Genomic DNA, 22,039 nt, shown 5'->3' with positions numbered 1-22,039 from the left:
ATGTCTCACAACAAGCTATGTTTTGTGTATTAGTGGCTAAGATGGTCTCATTTAATTACCAAATGCATATATAATTGTGAATAGTGCTTTCACAGGAAGATTTTATGCCTTCCATAACGCTGCAGAGATTCTTGTCTCTTGCAAGTAGAATTTAAAAAGGAGCTTTAAATTGTATGCTTTAAGGAACTCTGATTCACACAACTTCCTTGGCAGCAAGTTAAGTCTGTTCATTCTGCATTGTTACAGTTTGCGAGAGAGAATGTAGCTGAGAGCTTACAGCATGCTAACTGTTCACAGTTTCCAGTTGAATTAGCTGTAAAAGACATCTGTGTTCCTGCAGTGCTGGCTAGGAGATGCCCAGTACATTTATGGTACAGCTATTAGACAAGATTGTTTTGGAAGGTATAACTCAATACATTTTCCCAGAACAAAAGAAAATATTCTATGTAATATATGGCAAATAAGTTACCCTTCTAAGCAACTGAAGTTCCTTAGGATTTGCACACCAAGTGTAGCTCAGTATACAAAACTTTATGCATGTTCTTTTATCATCTTAATGTTATTTTGAAAAGTTAAGGGTGTAGTGCTAATCAGAATATAGAACAGGGTACCTGTTCTCTGAAATACAGTGTTTATCCTGTCCTGGAAGACAACATGAAAAGATAAAATAATGTCACAATAATTACCATATCCAGAAAATCATACCTAATCTGAAGTGACTGAAAGGCTGGTCTTCATGATTCTGTGATTTTTAACAAACCTCTTCATTGAAGTTAGCATTTAGAAATCATTTTTAGCAACAGCCGTGCCTCAGCTGTGGACAGCCCTTATTCTGGGGGTTTCGTTGTGCGATAGTCACAGATGGGCCTTCACCCCCTCCTTTTTTTTCCTTTTTGTTTTTTCCAAGTAGGTCTTGGTATAATTCTTGAGAGGAGAATAAGTAGACCAGAGGTTTTTTGTTACCACTCTGTCAGGAATCTGGAGCAATTAGTCTGAAATGGGTGTATTTTCTTTTTTATTGTTGGGGTAACATTCAGCCCACTATGCTGAGTCCATTCAGCTTTTTGATATGTAGGACCTAAAAATGTAGAAAATGTAGAAGCAGGAGGAAGAAAGACTGGGATATTTACACATTTGTAACCCTCTGAAAGTAGGTATACTACACTGATGACGTCTGTACAGCAGTCCCAGCATTTTAGAATGAAAAAAAGCAAAACCCACGCCGTCATTTTCCATGTAAACACTGAGTTTGACATTTAATTTTGCCATTTGTTTTACTGGTTGCTTTGGCAACTAATAAATAGTTTGTGCTAAGTGCTTTAGCAGCCAATCATTCTGTGGAAATGAGGATTGTCTAATCCTTTTGCAAGTGCTTGGTTATTGCTTCATGTCCATAGTGTCTGCTTTTCTTACGCTGTACTTAAGGTAGAAGTGGAAGAATTAAGTTTTCGTCACAAAAGTTTACAGACCATCCAGAAAACTGCTCTTTAGTTTCAGACTTACATTCATTTCCAGTCTCTTCCTCTGTGATACTTTCCCTACAAATTTTTACAACTCATTTGAGTACTTTTGAAAGATATTAATACCAGACAAATGTGAGGGATTTACATGTTGTTACCAACCGCTAAATCCATCCAGAATTAGTGTCTGTGTGTTTTTTCCTAATAGACCAAAGCTTCACCAAAACTGCAGAGGACTGTTCTGTCAAACCAAATATAAAGTTATCAGGAAGAGAACGTTCATGCTTGATTTTTAACTTTACCACTTTCTATTGCTTTCTGTGACTTCCTACCAAGCAAGTCTCTTTAATGTCCTAGTTTACTGATGCTTATTTTAACTACCAAGCCATTACTCCCAAGGCATATTATGAATATATAGAAGAGCCAGAGGACAAGGGACTTTTCTGCTCTGGTTTGGTTTTGGGTGGTTTTTTTTGTCTCCAGAGCAGTCACCTGGAATAATTTCTGCAAAAAGTGGGTTTTTTTAAAGGATTGGTTAATGTATTTTGTTGAACCCAAACTTCAGAGTTCCCCTGCAGCTATGCTTTCACAATGGGTATGCCTTCACTGCCAACAGGGATGTCATCCAAGCTCATGCTTTACCCTGCTGATCCAGCTGCAAGAAATTGAACATTTTTGCTGAAGTGTAAGTACCGGTTTTGCACATTCCACTCGCACAGTGTAACTAACACAAATGCTGACAATTAGCGATTCCATAGAAGTAACACCTGAAATGGAAAGTACCACTTCCATTCAGGAAGCATTTGAAGGAAATACACTCAAGTGTGCTTGCTGTGCATCTGAACTATGTTAGAGACATGGTTAGTTGATCTTGATAGAGTGGTGCAGCCAAAGGTGCCCCAGGTTTCTGGTGCACTTGTCTAGTTTGCTGTTGTCCTTGCTAACTATATTAAACTTGTGATCTTGTCTGTACTGTAATTTCATCTTTCACTACGTTATTAACGTACTTCCACAGTCCTACTCTTGGAGATACTGGATTGAGTACTACTGGGCAAACTCTGCTAGGACCTGTTTTGTACGTTTTGATGCTTCATCTGTGAGTATCAACAGACTACCTTCTGTGTCCACATCACTGAACTGGTCCCTTTCTGGCAATCATAGCAAAAAAAGTAAGCAAGAATTGAATGGTCCAAGAAGATTGAACTAGTTGCTCACACATGCACTCAGGTTTTTCATAACAGCAAGGGAGACAGAGTGAACGGAGCTGCACCTGCCTAAGCTGCACTGGCCCATTAAGGGATGTTAGTATCCTGAGGTAACAACCCAGCATGATTCACTGTTACACTTAAATTTATGGGAAGAAAAAGTATTGGAACTAGATGATCTCTAAGGTCTCTTCCAACTGAAACCATTCTGTGATTCAGTAATTCTGTAAGTTAACATGCCCATGTGATTGAAAGTTCTCTTTTTCATAATTGTTGTTATTGATAGACATTACAGAAGATTGACATACATGTCAGTGTTTATTCCCTCACTGCAAGCCATGCATTTGGAATTAACCTTTAAATTAATGCAAATTTGAACGTAAAGCAAAGACTACATCGAGAGAGATGATACACACTGTGTATCTGTTCCAGGCATTCTTGGCACTGGTAAATGGTGTAGCATTTGTAAAAAAAAAATGGAGCCAAACTTCTTGTTACAGATTTGAGGAGGCTATGAAGAAACATCTTCTAATGGTTGTATTCTGTAGTCCTGTAAACATAAAATAGGTTCTAAAAAATAGAACCTAGAAGTAAAGTGAAGCTAAAGAATACCATGTACTCTGGGTCTCAATCTCTCATTTTTTGTTTGCTTGTTTAAGATTAGGATGGGAGGTTACTTGCGCAAAGCAAATCAGTTGAGTTTGAGGGAGGAAGGAAATGTCGGTATCGTGGCTTTTTTTGATTACTAAATGAAGTTTGGCGTTACACTTCTTCAAGCTGTTTTCTGATTATTTAAGGAAAGCAAACCTCTTCATTTACCCTGAAAATCTGCTGAAAGCTGTAATAAAGGATCATTGAGAATCTGAAGGGAATCAAGAAAAAAAGAACAAGCTATAGCTGGAGAAGTGGAAGATAGAAACCAAAGAAGCTGAGAATGATTTGAAGGAAAATGTAAACAGCAGGACGTGCTTTAGGGAAGTAGAAGGCATTTGAGAAAATTGTGGTTCCTTTGGACTGTCAGTGAAAGAAGACTTTAGAGGGGGAAAGGGCAGTGCAGCAAAGCTGGGCAGTATTTTTGCAGCAATCTTAATCATGATTTCTACTGAATGTTTCCCTAGACTTAACATACTCTTCTTAAATGAAAAAAAAAAAAAAAAAAGAATGAGGATTTGGGGAAGATTAAAAATATAAAGTCTAGAATGAAACAGTGAATTGATCTTTTCCTTCCTATGATACTCCTAGAATTAGAAATTTTTGATTGCCAAAGTAAACAGACTAATATTCCATACCAATTATTGTCCTTAGGGTTAAAAAGATAAATAATGAAAATGCACTACACAATAAGGTTTCCAAATTTCTTTTTATGAATGTGCCTGTACCTTTTGCTGTTAGGTAGAGTGGAGGCAGAGATTAGAATAGGACACTAATTACAGCAACAGAGATCATGTGGCAGAAGTACAAAATCCTGCTTATGTTCCCTTTACTCCCAGGGCATGGTATTGGAAAAAGTTCATAGTCCTTTAGAAAAAAAAGAGTACTTTCATTCAGTAACCAAAATCATCTTCCTGACCTCTGCAGCACAATCCTTTGCATACTGTTCCCAAAGAGGGCAGGCAGGCTTCAGTTGGTCTGACCAAAACACATTTTCTTTTTTAATGGGCTTTTGGGAGGCTTGGGGGCGCATGGAGAGGTGCAACCAAAGACTGGTTCTTGTTCTTAGTTTGCTCTCGTCTGAGAAGCAGCCCTAACATATATGTCCCTTGCATATTGTATGCATTGATAGGCTTTAGCTGAATTACAAAGCAATACTCTGAAAATTGAAACTATGCTTTTACAATAGCCGTCATTCTAGATTTAATTTTTTTGCATCATTCTTGATTCTGTGCACAGAATTCTTCTTAAGTTCTTTATTGTGTGTTTTGTAAGTAGGTCTTTCTATTTGAAAGTTTTAATTATCACCCACTGACTTTGGTTACAATGGCAACAGAACAGTAAAACTTTACAGAGAAGATTTAACTAGAGAGTCTGCGGCTTGGAATGTCTTTATTAAATAGTTTTAGAAACAGAGCTGGTAAGTGTCAGTTGTACTTCTTAGCTGCTCACCAAAAAATAGTAAATAGTTGAGGCTGTTTTACCTTCCTGAAAAGTCACTCTGTTTTTAAACATCATATGCAACTCATCTTCAGTTTTCTGTTTGGATGCCTAGTATTGTTTTATCGATAGATTAGATTTTTAGTGGAGAAAAATTGTGAACTGTAGCTCCTTCACCCTGTTGCCTTTTTTAAAAAAATTAAAAAAAAAAAAAAAAAAAAAAAGCTCTGGAGACTGTAAATGTTCACATGTCCACTGAAGGATTGCAAAAGTAACATTCATTTATAACATTTGAAGGATTATTCATGGAAAAATTATGCAAAGGAAAAAACAGTGAGTTCCTTTGGGATATGTGTAAACTTTTCCAAATGTTCTTGCTGCAGATCTCTGAACAGCACTCCGCTTACTCTGATGAAGTTGTCTCACGTTCCCCAACGCAAACAAATTCTTAATAATGTTTAAATATTTTTATACATTATTTTTGTGCATGTCAGCATAGTCTTGAAAATGATGCTGAGAAATAATGAAAACCAAACTAACCCTTGTTCATGCCAGCTGACTGGAAAATCCTACTAAGAGTGCTTTGTCTCCGTGAACGGCAAAATAACAGAATAGCAATCATGGTAACAGTATGCACTAGGAGTGGAGCCAGGAGAGTAAAGGGGAGAGTTAGCAGTAGCAGATGACTTCACTTACTGGAAAAAAAGGGGCAAAATAACTCAGTCTCAAATGAATTTAAATATTGGAATTTTGTTATCAGCAGTATCAGGCATAGCTTCCCCAGCTAATTGCTCAGCAGTCTGGTATGTCCATAAACATCCCTCGGTCTGTGCAGTTTTCATCAGTATCTCACCAGTTACCCTCTTTGGCATTGTTCTTGGCACATGCGCTCTTGTCTCTTACCCCTTTACAGAAATGAGGTCACCTCCCCTGTGCCCCGTAGCTCACGCTGACACCCTCTGCACCCCAGACCCCTTGCTGAACTGAGTGTGTCCTGCAGCACAGGTCCTGCCTAAGGAGAACTCCCAACTTCTCAGTTCTTCTTCGTAGACATTTGGCAGCAGAGCAGGTGTAAGGGTTTTTAAGCTCAGATTCTTTTTACCTTAGCACAGAGTTAACAGAGCCAAACTGTATCTAGTTTCATCTCATGTCTTGGAAATGAGGAGGATGCAGAACTACACAGAAAATGGCTGCTTCAGCCAGTGACACCAGCACAGCTGATATTTCTGTCTTCGTCTTACCCCACAAAGCACTCTGTTCTCTGTCATCCCGATCTTCACTAAAGGCACCTAACTAGGAATTGGAGTCAGTCCATTACCTCCTTTCACAGGACTGATGAAAACAATTGTGATTGCCACGTGTAATAGCAAGGTATCCAGGCAGGAACTGTTGGCTTATGTTGTACGGCTCCTGTACCTATTTCCACAGATTCTGTCACCCTTCATACATCTCACCTTAGCCTGGCAGTATTTTAACCTGAAGTCTGATTCTACAATCTTATTTTCGGTCTAAGGTAGGCTGTCCTTTTAGATGCATTACATCATTTGTTACAGGGGTTTTTTTTAACGAACTTAGGGAGTGTAGAGTGAAATCTCTCAAAGTACTGTTCTTGTTGGTAGACATCTCTTAATTTTTATAGGTTGTGGTAGCAATAATGTTTGAACCTATAAATACTTTAAAATACCTGGAGTCAAATCCAGCTGGCTTTGATTTTGTAATGGCTTGATTGTGTCAGCACAAGACTTGTTATTTTGCTGTTCCTTTGGTGGATAAAGTCGTTTTGGTGCAGTCTCCATGCTTTGTTTCAATGAACATTGTCTTAGAATCAGATTAATCAGTCTTATTGCTTTCAGCTCTGTGACTCTCCACTGTAAGAAATTTAAACCTTTAAACTCTTAATGTATTACAGTTATTTTAACATGTGGCATAGTTTCTGTGTGAAAAAGCACTGGCCCATACTGGTACTCATTTAGGGCTATACCTTGAGATGGCTGCCCTTTCACAGGCTGCAGTTTCAACAGTTTGTTAAACAAAATGCTTCAGTAGCTCTCGGGGAACTATGAGGTCATCCACTTAAAGGAACTTACTGTAAGTCAGGGTTGAGAACTGGCACAGAAAGAGCGAGCAGAATGACATGACAGGAAGCAACAGAAAACTGAACCAAGCCTGCAGCCAAACGAAGGGACAAGTAGTGACTTAATGCACTGCAAGGTGTGATGGTAACCTCAGAGTGGCCGCCTGAACACTGAAGTTTGTGCTGAGTTCCAGACTAAACTCTTACTGATATATGCTCATAACTTTCAGGGAAATTCTCTTTCAGCTGCCACTGTCTTCTTACTGGGTCTCAGTTCCAATATATTTTAAAAAGCTTCTTAGCAGGTAGTAAACACCTCACTAGTCCTAAGTATTTTACTGCTTGCGAGTTGAAAAATATCTGATGGAAAGGCAATACAAATAAAACACGTAGAGAGCACTCCTTTTGTGAACGTAGTTAGTCAGAAGGGCTGGAGGTTTTCAAGTAAAAGAGCTTGTGATCATTTCTGAAACTTCTGGATGCATTTGGTTTGTCCCTGCAGAAATTTTAAGAATTCATAATCAAAACTTGTAGTAAAAGACTTCAGAGAATATATGTTCTTGCTAGTAATGCAACAGAAAATGTTTTCAGACCTAATGGTGAAGTACGAATTCAAACAGTTTTTAGTCACCACCTGGTTTTGCTCAGATTCATACTTTTTATATTCTTGTGCTTAGACTCCACAGAGTAGAGGAAGATGGACCCTATTGTCTTTAGAGGAAAAGCTTCCGACGTCATCTTATAGACCAAATGCAAAATTTTAATTGAAAATGCAGCAGAACATTGTACTGAGCCCTCTTCCGACCTCCCAGGTGTATGGTTCTGGTTACTCTGAATCAAGTAATGATTAAAAGTACATTTTACTATTATTTTTTTTAAAAAAACTGCATGTGGCCTTTAAGCATAAGATCTTCTTTGAAGCCACATTATGCCAGTGACTTGTGCCAGTGGTGTCACATTTCACAAATTCTCAATTGCATGATGGTAGCAAAGACAGGCAGGCAAAAATGCTGTCCTATATAAGATGCTATGTAGCAATGTGGTAGAAAACAGGATTAGTAACTGTTTTCTCTTTTTGTTCTCCCACTCAGTTGATGATCTGATGAGTGATACGACTGAAGGTTCCTCTAACAAACTCATTTCCCCTTTTTCTATTGCTAGAAGCAGTTTCCTCTTTCTGCTTGTCTTGAGGCTCCTTTCATTGTTAACAAAACAGCACAATGAACAGTTTGCTCAACTGTTCAGAACACTGTGTGGATGAGATTTTTTTTTTCCCTTCCTGCTAGGGAAAAACCTTTGCAATTTTTCTTAGTCATGACCCAGTTCCTAGTGAAATTCATGAGGCTATGGGGAAATAAAAATACACATAATTTGGAATTAACTCCTCTATTTCATACAACTTGTTACAAGTCTATATTGCAGAGGGGGTATTAACAGTAAAGCATCTTTCATCTGCTTGTGTTTTTTTGCCTCTAACTAGGACAAGCTCATTACTGGCTGTCCTCTTTTCTTCTTGCGACTCATGAATCCTCTGTTCAAGGCAGAAGAAACTGATTAATAACTTCGTGCTTGGGGAGAGATAGAGTAGCCTGTATAGCAGGTAGAATCATATCTCAGTGTGTAAGGGACCTATAAGGATCATCAAGTCCAACTCCCTGCTCCTCAGAGGACTACCTAAAACTAAATTATATTACTAAGAGCATTTTCCAGATGCTCCTTGTACTCTGACAGGCTTGGTGCTGTGAACACTTCCTTGTGGAGCCTGTTGCAGTCTCCAACCACCCTCTCAGAACCATCTGTTAGAAGCGAACCTTCGTACCCTCTTGTCAAACTGTGCCCTGGAATGCGAGGGGTTTGTTTGTTAGTGGTTTTTTCTGTTTATCACTAGTTTGAGTCCCAGTGCTTTTGTAAGGATTCTGGTGACAGTTGTGTGTGATGTGTCAATCTCTTAATGGGTGGTTTTAGGTTAAAGGCCAGAAGCTGGCAAAGCTAAGGTCGCTAGAGCCTCCAAGAAGTGGTTCCTGTGATACAGGGGGAAGTCTGTTTCGCTGCTGCCTGGGCTTTACCAAGTCTGGAGGTAGATATAGGGCAGATGACACTTTCATGACCACTGTTCCCACTTCTTTCACAAGCACCAGTGTCACAACTAAATGTTTAAAAGTGAAATCTCAACTGTTTATTGTGAAGCCGAGCATAGTCTTGCATTCGCTGTGGATGACAATAGGCGATGTTGTTCTCCACTGTATTGCAAAGTTCAATGCCGGCCTTTTGCAAACAGCATCAAGGAACTGGAAAAGGAAAAAGAACAGCTTGTCCATGTTTTCTGTGAGGCCTCATAAAATCTGTAAAATGAGAGGAGGGATAATTGCAGTTAGACATCTCTAGAGCTCATAGATGATTGAGAAGTAATGCATCTGTCTGGCCATTAGATACATGAAAAGCCCCTGCTTTCTCTTACATGCTCAAGCTGTGAGTCAGTGTGAGCAGACTGTTTACAGTTTATTTACAACACAGAGTTGTGAACAAAATTCAAAACATGTGTGAGCATTCCTGCTCACACCCGAAGTACAAACCGACTTCATGGCTCTGCATGTTACACTTTGGCACATCCAGCTGTTGCAAGGGTGCCAAGACTTTTTGTAGGAGTTCATTGTTAAAAGTATGTGCAAAGCTGTTTTAGAAATTACTTCCAGACAGTTCAAGAATATAGAGATGAATTCGTAACAGAAATGGATGGTATAACCCTAATGCACAAGAAACAGTTCTTCAGAAATTGTGCCTTTTGGTTATCCTAACAATTCCTTTTAATCGGTGGCTAAACACAGAGGCCTGTGACATTTCTGGGTTTTGCATCAGTTCAATGTTAAATGGTCTCTTGTCTTTTAGGTCCGTCTGATGTGTCAGCAATTATGAAATTCAGCAGGAGACCCACATGTCCTGATGCCTCCGTAGCAGCCAGCCTACCTACACCTCCTGTACCAAGGCACAGGAAGAGTCACAGCCTGGGAAACAAGTGGGTACTCCGGGCTGTCTCACGCTGGGCGATTTCATGCATCACAAAGGTTTAAGATAGCAGCAGAGAGCACTCTGGTGTTTGTCTCTTCCGTTTCTTGTTTCTTGTATTGCGAGAGTGCTTCCGCTGCACTGGGTGTTCTCAAGGTGTTCTCCTGACACTTTGTTATTTTTGCTGACACTGTTCTCTGCTAGTGCCAGGCGCTGGCAGTTCTTGAAAGCTGTGTATCCACTTTGGTCTGTCTGTGCCTGGTGTGCGTAACTGATACATTTTTTTTGCTTTTGCTTTTTAAACATCTTGCTAATGCAACTAAGGAGACTTACTAGCTGTTTGGCACACCGTACTCAGGAAAGCTGTGCCCGTTTGCGCTGTTTTACCCGGGTAGCGAGGATTAGAAACACGTTCCTCTGCCATGTGCCCAGCTAAGCGAGAGCACCCGCTGCCCGGTGGGGCCGCAGCACCCACCGCATTGCACAGTTAACGGGTCGGGGAGAAGGCCGCTGGCGGCGCGTTGATGCGCGGGTGCAGCTGGGTGAGGGGCGCCCAGCGTGCAGCCCGGGCCCGCGCTGCTGTACCACCGTGCGGAGCGGGGCCGGGGGCGCGGGGAGCGCGGGGAGCGGGGCTGCCGCCTGCCGCCGAGTAACGCGTCGCTGGGGCCGGGGCTGGGGCCGGGCGGGGGCCTGGGGTGACGGCAGGGGGCTGCGTTCTCTCCCGTCCCAGCATGATGTGCCAGCTCAGCGTCGTGGAGAGCAAAAGCGCCACGTTCCCCTCGGAGAAGCCGCGCCACCTCCTGGATGACAGCGTGCTGGAGGCCCACAGCCCGGCCCGCGGCCCCCCGCACCGCGCACCGCTCGCCAACGGCCTCTCCGTAGGTAGGTGGGCGGCGGCGCGCGCCGGGGCGCAGCCGTGGGGGCGGCCGCGCAGGTACCGGCCCCGGGCCCCCGCCGCCTGCCCGGGGGCTGCGGGCTGGGGGCTGCGGGGGCGCCCCGCGTGGGACGCGGCGTCCGGGGCGCTCGCCGGGGGGAGGAGCGCCGCTGACCCGGGGTGCGTGTCCGGCCGGCTGCCTCCGCACGGGGGACACTGCGGCTTGAACGGTGTCGCTTAGGGGTTGGGAAAACCTCTTGGCTGCGCTCTCCGTGACTTGAAAAGAGAGACGAAATGAACGTGTGAAACAGGACGGCAATTACTTTATGGTATTGTAATTAACAAAACAATTATAATAAAACCAAAGTGATCGAGAATCTGTGTTCTGAGCAGGAGAAGGCACTTTCCGTGCAGCTCAGGCTGTTTCTAGAGTAGGAAATGAACTGTGAAGGTGGCGGAGTGCTTGGCCGGGAAGGGTTTGACACTGAGATGATCTTTGAACTTGTGAAAATACAGGCAGAGCTCGTTGTGTTACGCAGAGCATTAGAAGATCAGTCCCAGGCAAATTAAAACTGAGCTAAAGAGCTGTTCCAGGAAAGGAGGGATGATCGGTCACGGGAGGATAAGTAGGGACTATCGTTGTCGGTACCGTCACCTTGGTTGTTACGGCTCCCAGCAGCAGCAGCCAGCTGGCACATCCCCTGTTACAGGTGTGCTTGCGTGCTGAAAACAAACAGTGGTACCACGTCTAATAACTTCAGTCCACTTACAGATCTTGTGGTAGAAATCTTGTCATCCAAAGTAACTGTATTTTGTGTTCCTGAAGTTGTCAGCTTTTAAAAGAAAAGCAGCATAATGAAAATTAAAGTAACATGTAGATGTCTGGTATTTAAACACAGCGGTGACAATGACTTCGTTCATCAATCAGATATTATAAATGGGAAGGCTCATGTAAGCCTCTTCCAACTTCAGATTTTACTATGAACTCTAAAGACTTCAACTATGAAACATGATTTGAGTAAGCAATTTCCATGGTACTATATAAAGATCATTCTGATGATCCACATACATTGGCTTTGTATTTTCTCTTGGGTGGTTTTCTTACTCCTTCTCTGTACTACTCTTTTTTTTTTTTTTTTTTTTTCTAGATAGCAGTGAAAGCTCAGAATTTAGTGAGGAGCTGCCATCAGGGCTTGAAAGGTTAGTCTTCATGTGCACTCACTGAGCATTTTACAGGCTTAGCTAAGAAATTCACAAATTATCCCTAACACAGGTAAGCCTTAAATCAGTAGTTATTTTTATCAAATTACTGATCAGTTAGGAAAAAATGGCAAACATTTTGAAACAAAGCAGTGTAAAGTTACTGTGCTTTTTCTTTCTGTGGACTTAAAAAGATTGGGAACTATCTCTGTCATGCTTACCAAACCGTAACTGTTGAAGTCTCAGACTAGAATTTCCCTCATCAGATATTTGCATTCACAAACAGGGGTCGTTTATATGCCACGCTGGGGCCTAACTGGAGGGTACCGATCCGGAATTCTCCTAGGAGTCGAAGCTGTGTCTACAGGTACAGTTCAGGGTCTGCCTTGCTCAGTGTATGGTGCTAAACCTCCATTTAGGTCTCTGCACTTTCCTAGCATAACGCCTTTTGTGTCCAGAAGTATCCTTGTACGGCGGTATCAGCTGGTGGGAGTCTTCCCCTCCTGCTTGTAAAAATTACTGTTCGTGCTAAAGCAGGGGTGTGGCCCGTTCAGACAAAACTCAGTTTAGCTATTGATTTAACAAACTATATCTGGTTTTCCACATTGCAGAACACTAGCGCTTCCTTCCGGTTTTTAGGACATTACAGAAGCAGGTTTGTCACAAAGGCCACCTTTGCCTTCTATGGCAAATAATGATACCAGAAGTATACCTTCCTGACCCTTTCTCACAATTTATTTCCAGATTTGCAGGACAGCTACCCATAACATCTGTTTGTGTCACAGAGCTATAGTGGTAGTGGGAAGTGAAGAAGTATATACAAACCGTAAAGAAAATAGGGCCCTGAAAACAGTATTCTGCAAATACTGAGATTTAGTTGGAGTTTAAATCCAGTCAGTTTTTATTACATATAAATTAGTTTGCTTCAGGTAGTGTAGAAATGTTGATATAATGAGCTAGTAACATCTGATAGCAGCACGAGTTAGAAGTTAGACAGGAACAAAACTACATACATTATAAATAAGTAAAGAAATAAATATTGGAACAGTATTTCAGCTATTATACCTGCTTCTGGAAGATACTCCCTTAACATGTCCACGGTAGATTTGTTTCAAAAGTGTATACAAGCTAGAAATATAAAATGTAAGAAGATAATGTGAAAAACCTATTACATCTACAAAGAAGAATTATTCCTTAAAATACATTTCTTGTGTTAATCCACCATCAAGTAAATCTAATGCTTGTGTTCATTCTTCCTTTTCTGGAATCTTCTACTACTTCTGTCAGAAAACTAGAGTTGGCAACAATACACATTAGCACAGATAAGGCAATTCCATGTAATCCAAGGGGATGCACCTGCCAACTTGGAGTGCTGTTCTTGCACAGGTGGTGTGGCTGTGTATGTCACTTTAACCAGCTTGTGTTTGTGTGACACCGTCATACTTGTTCATAGACAGAATAGTGAGTCGTAGATCACACAGATGTCCTTTTCCTTGTATTCATTATTAGACATGATTTAGTTGGCTCTGCGAGATTACATTGTCCTTTACAGGAATATCAGGGCTGTGGTCACGTGGCCATGAAGAGAGCAGATAATTCTAATAAATCATTACTTACCAGTCAGTCTTTGGTTGCTATGTTATTAATGGCTGTTTACATTTCAAACTTAGCCTGTATATGGGTTCTTTCAGTTGTATCACCTTTTCACTGTTGTATGTGGGAAGCTCTATGTTCGTCCTGGGAAAGGAAAAAATATTTTAATTGCTGTGCAGTAAATTATTTGACGTTGTTACAAAGTTTTCTCAACTTCTTTCCATTTAGCCAAGGTAGTTTCTTACATTATTTTTTGATAGCTAGAGTTTATAATAAGATAAAATTACATTTGTGGGAGTTCTTAGTGCCAAAATTTTAAGCTGTCAGTTTCCAGAAATCCAGATCATTTCTGTAATTTAACCAAAATAAAACAGAAAATTGCTTGTTTTCCCTTTGACTTTGAGCCTCAAAATGTATTGTGTTTTGGTTTATTTTTACATGTCTCAGCCCCTGGAATGGAACCTTTTGTTGATTTGCTATTTTTCAAGGATCCTGGTTCCTATTTGCTATGCAGGTCTGGAAAAATACATATACATATACCGTCAAGTGTCAGATGATACAAGGGAATGCAGGAAAAATGTATTTGGAGCTAAATTATATTGCTCGCTTCTTGTCCTTATTTTTCTGTTCAAATACAGCAATGTTTTGTCTTTCCAGCCCAACAGGCGCCTGCAGCTGCACATTAGGTAGTTCCACAGGAGTCATTACCATGGAAGGGCCATTAAGAAGAAAAACATTGCTCAAAGAGGGCAAGAAACCTACTGTAAGTGATTCTAATTCTTCCTGTAATTCTAATTCAGTAGTGGCTGTTCTGATTTGCAGGATTAGATCAAACCTGCAGCTTTACACCATGCAAAGCAATGTTCCTTGTTATTATCAATTTTAAAATTATTTTCTGTTCAGAGTTTTAACTGTTCTAACAAGTTTGTAACTTTTCTATGTCATTTGATCTACAGCAGTTTTGCTTCTCCCTGCATTTGCAAGTAATGACTCTAGATTGTGACAGCAGAGCAAGAGTAAAGCAGCTCTGTAAATCAGTATGCATTTCTGTGAGGGCAGCAATTTTAGTATTGTGGTGAAATGGGAAGGCTGCAGGGCATCCACCCGTAGCATAAAGGTCACAGTAATTCATACTTAACCTAAATTCACAGGTTTCACGTGGTTCCAGTCCTATGCATTTGGTAATTTTTTGTTTTCTGAAGAGTTACTATTTTTTATGTGCAACCCTACTGTTCAGTGCTAAAAGATCTGAGAATTGCAGAGGTGTCCTCTCAGTAAATGTTACTGATCAAGCGTGAAGTCTAAGATCTGTCCAGCAGAAGGCAGCACGCTATGTTGCTGTGAAGAAATCAGTCCTGATATTTTTATGAGATACGCAAGATGGATTGTATTCACAGCCATCCATCCAAATTTAGGTAGCCAGGCAGATTTATACCAGGAGATACTCCTTACCTAACTCTCCCTTGCTTCTGAAATTAACTTCGGTAGCTGTTGGACTTGTTTGTGAATAGATTTTTGAACTGTCAGAGATAAGCAAAGTTTTTCCTAATTTTTTTTCCTTTCTGATTCAGCTCTCCTCATGGACTAGATACTGGGTTATGCTTTCAGGATCAACTCTTCTGTACTTTGGAGCAAAATCTTTAAGAGGCACCGAAAGAAAACATGTAAGCTTTGAATTTATTCTATAAACTAAAATTGTGTATGCGTAAGCAGATCTGGAAGGGTGTTTGAAGTGTGCTTGCTGTTCCAGGCTAAGCCATATGCCTGTACAACTTTTATAATCAAAAGTTGATTCCTACTACAGTCTCAGCTGTGACTGACTTGTCTGTCTCTTCCAGTATAAATCTACACCTGGTAAAAAAGTCTCCGTTGTGGGCTGGATGGTGGCACTGCCTGACGACCCTGAGCATCCTGATATTTTCCAGCTAAATAACCCTGACAAAGGTAGATGTTGCAGGATGGACATTGTCTGCATTATATTTCTGTGACAGGAGGTAGATTAATACTCTGTTAATGAGTTTGTAGATTATAGAGCTTGCAGCGCCACTCGTTTAAAAGACTGAAGAGGAAGATTTTCAATGTAGTATTTTCAAGGGAGGGTACAAATGAACACACTTCTACAATATGTCGTAGTGCTTCTGTGCTGCCTACAGAGGTATTGCTGTATCTTGACGGTTACTGGTAAGTTTTGCAGAAATTGCCGAACCAGTATGAGATTGTGGCATGTCCATGTGTGCACATACCCTGATCTCCAGGTTTCTGAATAGCTTTCTTAAAGTTGGTCAATGTCACTTACACTGAGACCAATTAAAATATTACAAAAATCCTTCAAACATCCCTTGATTAAACTTCAAAAACTTCAAAAGATCAGAAAGCCACCAGAGTTATTTTGCACTTTGAGTAGTTACATGAAGTTTTTTGAGGCTTCCTTCACTTTTCACATTTTCAGCTTCGGTGCTGGACATGCGTTTGCATCTACTGTGCAAAGTGCATCTCTTGGGTGTTGACTAAAATGCACAAAGATTGCAAGAAACAATTTACAAAATAACGGGTCACAGAGGGAACTCGCAATAGGCCGTTGAAGAAAACTGAGTTCACAAATACCAAAAAATGTTCATATGAAGTTTGGCAGTAACCACAACTCCTAACTGTGGTTAGGAGTAGAAGAAATTCAGGCTGTAGTTTGGCCTCTCTGCCTGCACACCCCTCGTAGTTTCACAGGCCACGTATGTTCCCATACTGCCTTCGCCCAGGGACTGCTGGATAACATGCTTCACATGGTCTCTGTTATATGAGCAATGTCCTGTTTGACCATTTGAGGTGCAAATTTAACAGCTTACTTCAGGATTTTGGCTTCTGCACAGAAATTAGAATCCCTTGAAACTACATGTCTGTCTGCAAATTTAGAGCTTTTGATTTTATTTTTGCAGGCAATGTTTACAAGTTCCAGACCGGTTCAAGGTTTCATGCAATATTGTGGCATAAGCATTTGGATGATGCATGCAAAAGCAACAAGCCTCAGGTAAGGCTGTGAAACTTAAGTTCTACCCACTTTATTATATTTTCCAGAAAATCCTTACTAGAAAAGATAACTCTTTTCAATCTGTGTGCACACATATCCTGTGGGGACAGATGTAACTTCTCATTTTGTACATTGATCAAGCTTTCCAATAGGAGAAATAAAAAATACTTAAAGCTACAGAATTCCCACCAAATCAGGTTTTGTACAGATTTAGGTTTGGTTCCCTTAACAGCATATAACCTTTGCACTCACTGCCTCAAGTGAGGTAACCACATCTCTACTTCAGAAGGGGCTTTCTCATGGATAAAGAAAGCAAACATGCTAACATTTCCTCAGATGACTGGAGGAATCTGTAAGTGCCACTGAAGAGTGTCCTATAAAAAAAGTGTCCTTTACATAGCAGTCTCATTCTTCTCTTGAGGAAAAGGTTCATTCTTAAAAGGATTTCCAGAGGTTAAATTAATAGGATGCTCATCCATATAGGACCTAAAACAGGATGCAGCTTGAGAATCTTCTTTACACACGCATCCCCCACCCCCCATTGCATACTGATGACATCTTAGAATACTTTGGCTGGGTTTGGTCCATGAATAGGAAAGTCATTTGAGTCTTTATCTTTCCTGTCATTTATGGGGTTAGCACTTTTTCACGTCTGTTGGGGACTGATTCCACTCGTCACATTGGATAATAAATTATTAGCCTTTTGTAACCTTGCAGTTTCCCAATGCCATAATAGGCTCAGGAGCATTATGCTGCTGGATAATTGAAATTCTCTTCCAGGTACCTGCTAATCTAATGTCATTCGAATAATTTGCTCTCCTACCTGGTGCGACTTCAAGTGCCAAACTGAAGAAACAAGCTATTGTTCTCTGAGGAGGAAGAGGAGAATGTTTTTTCTGACATGAGCCAGCCACAAATATTTCAGCACTTTCCTATGTAACTTGAAAGTGATTCTGACACAGCTTTTAAAAGCAGAAAGTGAATGTTGTCCTTAGGACCAGATGTAGTCTCATGCCCTGAGTGAAAGCAGAAGGTTAAATGGACAGAAGATTAATACCGACTCCTGCAGGATTCCAGAGCACTCAACTTTTTGTGGTCAGAGACTGCCAGGAACTGATGTTTGACCACAAACTGAGCATCATATCTTCTGCCTATTCTTTTTTAAACGGTTCTTTTTACTATTAAGCTGCTTTGTGTGACTGAAGAATATTTGGCCCATGTTGGGTTTCAGTTCTTTCTAATGCACAGAATGATTGACAGTGTTAACTTGCTGCAAAGTGTCAACTAGAATAGAAAATTGTGGAACAACATTTTTATAATCTAAGTGCACTGAGTTGCTTGGCGAAGTGGCTGCCTCAGATTTTGTATCAAATCTCTGGACAATTCTGCTGTTCACATTTGAGCTATTTGGGAAAAATGTATTTTGGCACAGGACAGTTGGTTTTCTTTTTGTTCAGTTGTTACTCAGGAATGGCCTGACAATGGATTTAAGGCTGTTTAAATTTGTTTTGTGCTAAAGGTCATCTTTCATTCTCTTTACCAGTGGCATAGTTGCTTACAAGTTTGGTTTTTAATTCGGTCTGAATGTTGTTCATCTTAAATCCCCCGGTACATGGAAGCAGGTAATCGGGTATTACGTATCACGTGCCCTGGCTCCTCAGGGTGATTCTGTATTGTTGTTTCTGTTCTGTCTGCGGGTGACTCGGCTCCACTCAACTCCAGTACATGACACAACTTTATGACATACAGTGCCGGCACATGGTGCTGCTATTGTGAGATGATGGTGGCAATGAGAGCTAGGGAAGACTGTCTGACAGTGGAGCCAGTACAAAGAATCTTCCACACCAGTGTCCAGAAAACAACAACAACAAAAAAGAATGTAACTAAGCCTTCTCCTCTGAAAGAACTCTCTCCACATCCATAGCTGTGTCCCTGCTGTGCCCTAGTGCTCCTGTGGTTGGGGTTTTTTTTCTGTTGCCATGCTAAGTTTGGCACTTTTTCTGTTTGAAACTCTTTTGCCGTAAGGCATCAGTATTCAGAACTCATCCAAAAGCTTCTTCTGAGTTTCCTAAGATTGCACAGAGGATAAATTTGCAAGCCAGCCTTTAGGTGACAAACTATGAGAAAAATGGAAGTCAGTTTATTTGAACAAAGCCTGTATTAGAACAAGCTGCCTGGCATTAGGAGTATTTATTCTGTGGACTTACATGATTTTTTAATTTTTGATACTGAAACTTCTCTTATGACAACAAAAAAAATACTCATATTGTTAAATGTAGGTAATCTGTAACCTTTGTGTTATTTAAAGTGTTCATGTTACAAACCTGAGAATGAAGCCTAATACATACCAGCTTTTCAAGAAAACCAGTTCCTGACAACAAATGCATTTAGATCCTGGGACATGTGAAAGTGTTTGTAAAGTTGAGAAAACTTCTTTGATAGCTCAGGAGTTCTGTGAAAAGAGTGTAATGCAAAATATATTTATACCTTTTTTTCTCCTTTTTTGCTAAGGTAAGACAGCTTTGAACTAGGAAAAATACCAGTATCTGGGAGGGCAGAGCATGCAGTGCCATTAGAGACAATGAATGAAGTAAAATCCTGTCACCAGTAAATTACTTCAGACTGTTAGACTATGATACAATTTGAATTGTTCTGTACCTGTGGACTTTTGTGGTTAGTTAGGAGATTATTTATGAAGATGCAAGTGTTGCGTGGACTGCCATTTTAATGAATATGCCACCTGTGACCATGCGTATTGTGTGTTACTAGCATTTGAAGGGTTTGAACCACATGCAGAATGGTGACCAAAATGATGACACGCTAAGCGAAACAGAACTGTTGAAGTCAAGAGGTTTTTTTAAAGTTTATTACTTTATTAGCAGCCCTTTCTCCTTAAAAGGGATTCACCTGATCTGTCTTAACTATAAGCTAAAATTGAAACGGAATATTTATTGGCATGAAATGTACATATATTAGAGGCATGTAACTACTTACTCATTTCTCATGTGATGTAGTGGAAGTGAACACTAATGAGGACTCATGACGTTTTTTCCAGCATCTTGCAATTGAGATAAAGTAATGGATATTGTAACAACTTTGGGCTACGTTTAACAAGCCTCCCTCGGAAAGAACAGTAATTGCTGACTGGTTCAGTGGCGACAGAATGAGCCTGTACGTACTCAGAATTTAATGGCTTTTAGAGTTTAAGGGTCTCATATATGTTACTGTATGGACAAGATGTAGAGTGTTCTAGCCTTCAAAAATATACTTTTACTCAAAATTGCAAGCCACAGAGTCTATTGGAGAAGTTACAAAAGGGTCAGTTTTCACTTGCTTGAAAAACGGATTCCCAACTAGAAAGGAAGTGTCTTTGCCAGAAACCATGATGAGCCCCAGAACAATGTGGCATGAATGAAAGGCAATGTCATTTGTCACTGTCAGAGGATTAATCTGTGCAGAAATTAAACCCTTCAATCCTACTCAATCCTCAACATAGCAAATAATAGTTTTACACAATAGTCAGGTGAACATCTTTTCAGCATAGCACAGCTGTGAAATGGCTGCACTATGTAAAAAAAATCAGAATTACAGCAGTGTAAGAATATTACTAAAATATCTTAAACCAATTTTAAATGAGTTTAAGTATTAAACAGTTTGTAGCTGCTGATTTGAGGTTTCATACTGTCATTTGGTACCATTTGCTTGTCATCTGGTATTTTCAAGGTGAATTGAAAGCTGCTGTCGAAACGCAACATATTGCATATCAGTACTGATTAATACAGCATTTTTACAAAAGTATCACAAACCATACAAGTTCTCATCCATCAAAGAGAATAACTGCAATAGTTGTGTAAAAATAAACATTATCTTGAAAGTACTACTTTCAGAGTTGTGAAGATATAAAATGTATGTAGGCAATTTTATAAATTTATTAATGTGCAATTTTCATGTAATTCAGTGCCAAAATGCATGTTTTTTTCCAAATAGCACTAAAATGAGGCAAAGAAGGTAGTTTTCAAATTGCAACTTATTTGTCACATTATAATGTAAATCAATCTCAACATTTTGGTTTGTTTTGTGTGAAAACTGTTGCACTATTTTTGGCTGTATTTTCCAGCAGTCCACTGCATGCCATTTGTGTAAGGATTCTTTCTATAATTCTTGTGAACTGTCTCACCCATAATAACCCTGGTGTTGGAATCTAGGTTTTTGGCAAAGTATTTTGTTACCTCAGTCTTGTATCGAGTTGCTGTATTTTTCAGTTTGTTACATTGATAATGATTGTTTCACTAATTAAATACTTTAATGTAAAAAAAAAAAGTTTGTTTACTTCAACAGCAATTGCATTTGGTTGTAAATTTAAAACTGTGCAGAGTATGTATACTGTTAACAATAAAATATTCTGAAAAAGAATAGTAGAGGTATAGAAGGAACATTTTAGCTCAAAGGCAGCAAGCATGTTTTATTTGTGAATGAATGGCAATACAGTTGAACAGACTTTATTGCACAATGTGTAGCCATTTAATAGTATAAATACAACAGAATCCAAATTTCTAACAGAAAATTGAAAAACCTCCAAACCTGCAGTTCTTTCAAGTGGGATTTGGAAAGTCCAGAGAAGTAGAGATGAACCTATCCTATTGTTTTCCTAAGAAATGCAGTTTATTGCTGCCAAACTTGCATGTTGACTTGAGTAACAAGGTGAATTCTTTGCACTTACAATTAAACTTTATTTACACACTTGGATTCCCAGCTCCACCCACTGAAATCAATAGGAAAAAAAACACTTCATCCACTAATAAAATGATCTGCCCTTCGTTACACAGTGTATCAGTGTAGGTGTGTATAATAATATCTTCTGTTATTAAAATCCAAAATTTTCTTTCTGATTTCAGTAATGAAATCAAGGTTCACTGAGAACCTTGAAACACTGAGCACAGCTGACAAGGGATAGCCTAGCAATCAGAGGTCCAGCAGAACTTTCTCTTGGAAAAGATCATGGAAATATTGACGGGTGTCCATCATCTTTGGTAATTTCTCCTCTTGTATGTATCATTTTTCTCTTGATCTCCATGTGTAAGAAATCAGGAAAGGAAGGCAAGGGACTAGCGTGGATGAATCGAGATGAAGGCAAGAAGGAAATGCACAGGCAGTGGAAGCAGGGACGAGTATGCTGGGAAGAGTATAGGGATGTTGCCCAGTTGTGTAGTGATGGGGTCAGGAGGCCAAGGCATGGCTGGAGCTGGACTTGGCAGGGGACACAAAAGAAGCTACACAGGTATGTCAGCCAGAAAAGGAAGGTCAAAGAAAGTGTACCCCTGCAATGAGCGTAACTGCCAAACCTGTAACAGCCGACAGGGAGAAGGCTGAAGTACTCAACAACTCTTCGGTCTCAGTCTTCACTGGCAATCCCTCTTCCCACACCTCTCGAGTGGGTGGACCTCATGGCAGGGACCGGGGGGGCAAAGTCCTCTCCCACTGTAAGAGGAGTTCAAGACCACCTGAGGAACCTGAACA

At 40.2% G+C, this 22,039-nt stretch overlaps 1 protein-coding gene across 12 annotated transcripts in view; it reads left to right on the top strand.

The window, feature by feature from the left end:
- The window catches only part of RALGPS1 (Ral GEF with PH domain and SH3 binding motif 1), a 120,028-nt gene extending 99,093 nt beyond the window's left edge, over nt 1-20,935 (top strand). For 9 of the 12 annotated variants that reach the window (XM_080401466.1, XM_080401465.1, XM_080401464.1 and 6 more), the window contains 9 exons: nt 9,717-9,843; nt 10,564-10,715; nt 11,856-11,907; nt 12,194-12,274; nt 14,158-14,263; nt 15,072-15,164; nt 15,339-15,444; nt 16,431-16,522; nt 17,303-20,935. In XM_080401466.1, coding sequence (XP_080257592.1) covers nt 9,717-9,843; nt 10,564-10,715; nt 11,856-11,907; nt 12,194-12,274; nt 14,158-14,263; nt 15,072-15,164; nt 15,339-15,444; nt 16,431-16,522; nt 17,303-17,332 — 839 coding nt within the window. In that variant the 3' untranslated portion in view covers nt 17,333-20,935. Of the gene's footprint in view, nt 1-2,076; nt 2,146-2,475; nt 7,703-9,716; nt 9,844-10,563; nt 10,716-11,855; nt 11,908-12,193; nt 12,275-14,157; nt 14,264-15,071; nt 15,165-15,338; nt 15,445-16,430; nt 16,523-17,302 lie in introns of those variants that run through there. The other 3 variants (XM_080401457.1, XM_080401459.1, XM_080401458.1) reach the window with 3 other exon arrangements.
- The last annotated feature ends 1,104 nt before the right edge of the window (nt 20,936-22,039 follow it).

This window comes from Falco punctatus (genome assembly GCF_963210335.1).
Source record: "Falco punctatus genome assembly, chromosome: 9".
NCBI lineage: Eukaryota > Metazoa > Chordata > Aves > Falconiformes > Falconidae > Falco > Falco punctatus.
Note: the sequence above shows the minus strand (reverse complement) of the source record. Positions and strands in the feature narration are given on the sequence as shown.